The 438-nt window shown below is 60.0% G+C and overlaps 1 protein-coding gene across 1 annotated transcript in view; it reads right to left on the bottom strand.

Moving 5' to 3' along the window:
* Nucleotides 1-350: 350 nt before the first annotated feature.
* The window catches only part of EMH_0056710 (uncharacterized protein), a gene marked incomplete at both ends in the record, with an annotated part of 617 nt that continues 529 nt past the window's right edge, over nucleotides 351-438 (bottom strand). Inside the window, one exon of the mRNA XM_013497387.1 lies at nucleotides 351-425. Coding sequence (XP_013352841.1) covers nucleotides 351-425 — 75 coding nt within the window. The remainder of the gene's footprint in view (nucleotides 426-438) is intronic.

Here is a 438-nt window from a genome sequence, read left to right as displayed (position 1 = left end):
TGCTGCTGCTGCTGCTGCTGCTGCGCTGCGGTGTATCCTCACCTGCATCGATCAAGGCGTCTTTGTTAATACGGTAGCGTGCAAGGTGCAGCAGCAGCTCCAGTGTTGCTTGCTGCTGCTGCTGCTGCTTCGTCAGCAGCAGCAGCTGCAGCAGAGCAGCAGCAAGCCCCTTCTGCGCCAGCAGCGCCTCCGTGCTGCAGCAGCAAAACCCCAAACTGCTGCTGTCGATGGGGAGACGCAGCAGCAGCAGTTCAGGCTACAAACTGCAGCAACAGCAGCAGCAAGTGCAGCAGCAGCAACAGCAGCAGCAGCAGCAGCAGCAGCAGCAGCAGCAGCAGCAGCAGCAGGACTTACTGCTCCTCTCTGCATAGGTTCTGAAGGGTCACCACCAGCAGCAGCAGCAAACGCTGCAGCCCATCATCTCTCTCCTCACGTGCG

This window comes from Eimeria mitis, genomic scaffold (assembly GCF_000499745.2).
Source record: "Eimeria mitis Houghton genomic scaffold, Emh_scaff2640, whole genome shotgun sequence".
Taxonomy (NCBI): domain Eukaryota; phylum Apicomplexa; class Conoidasida; order Eucoccidiorida; family Eimeriidae; genus Eimeria; species Eimeria mitis.
This window is presented reverse-complemented; position numbering and strand designations above follow the sequence as displayed.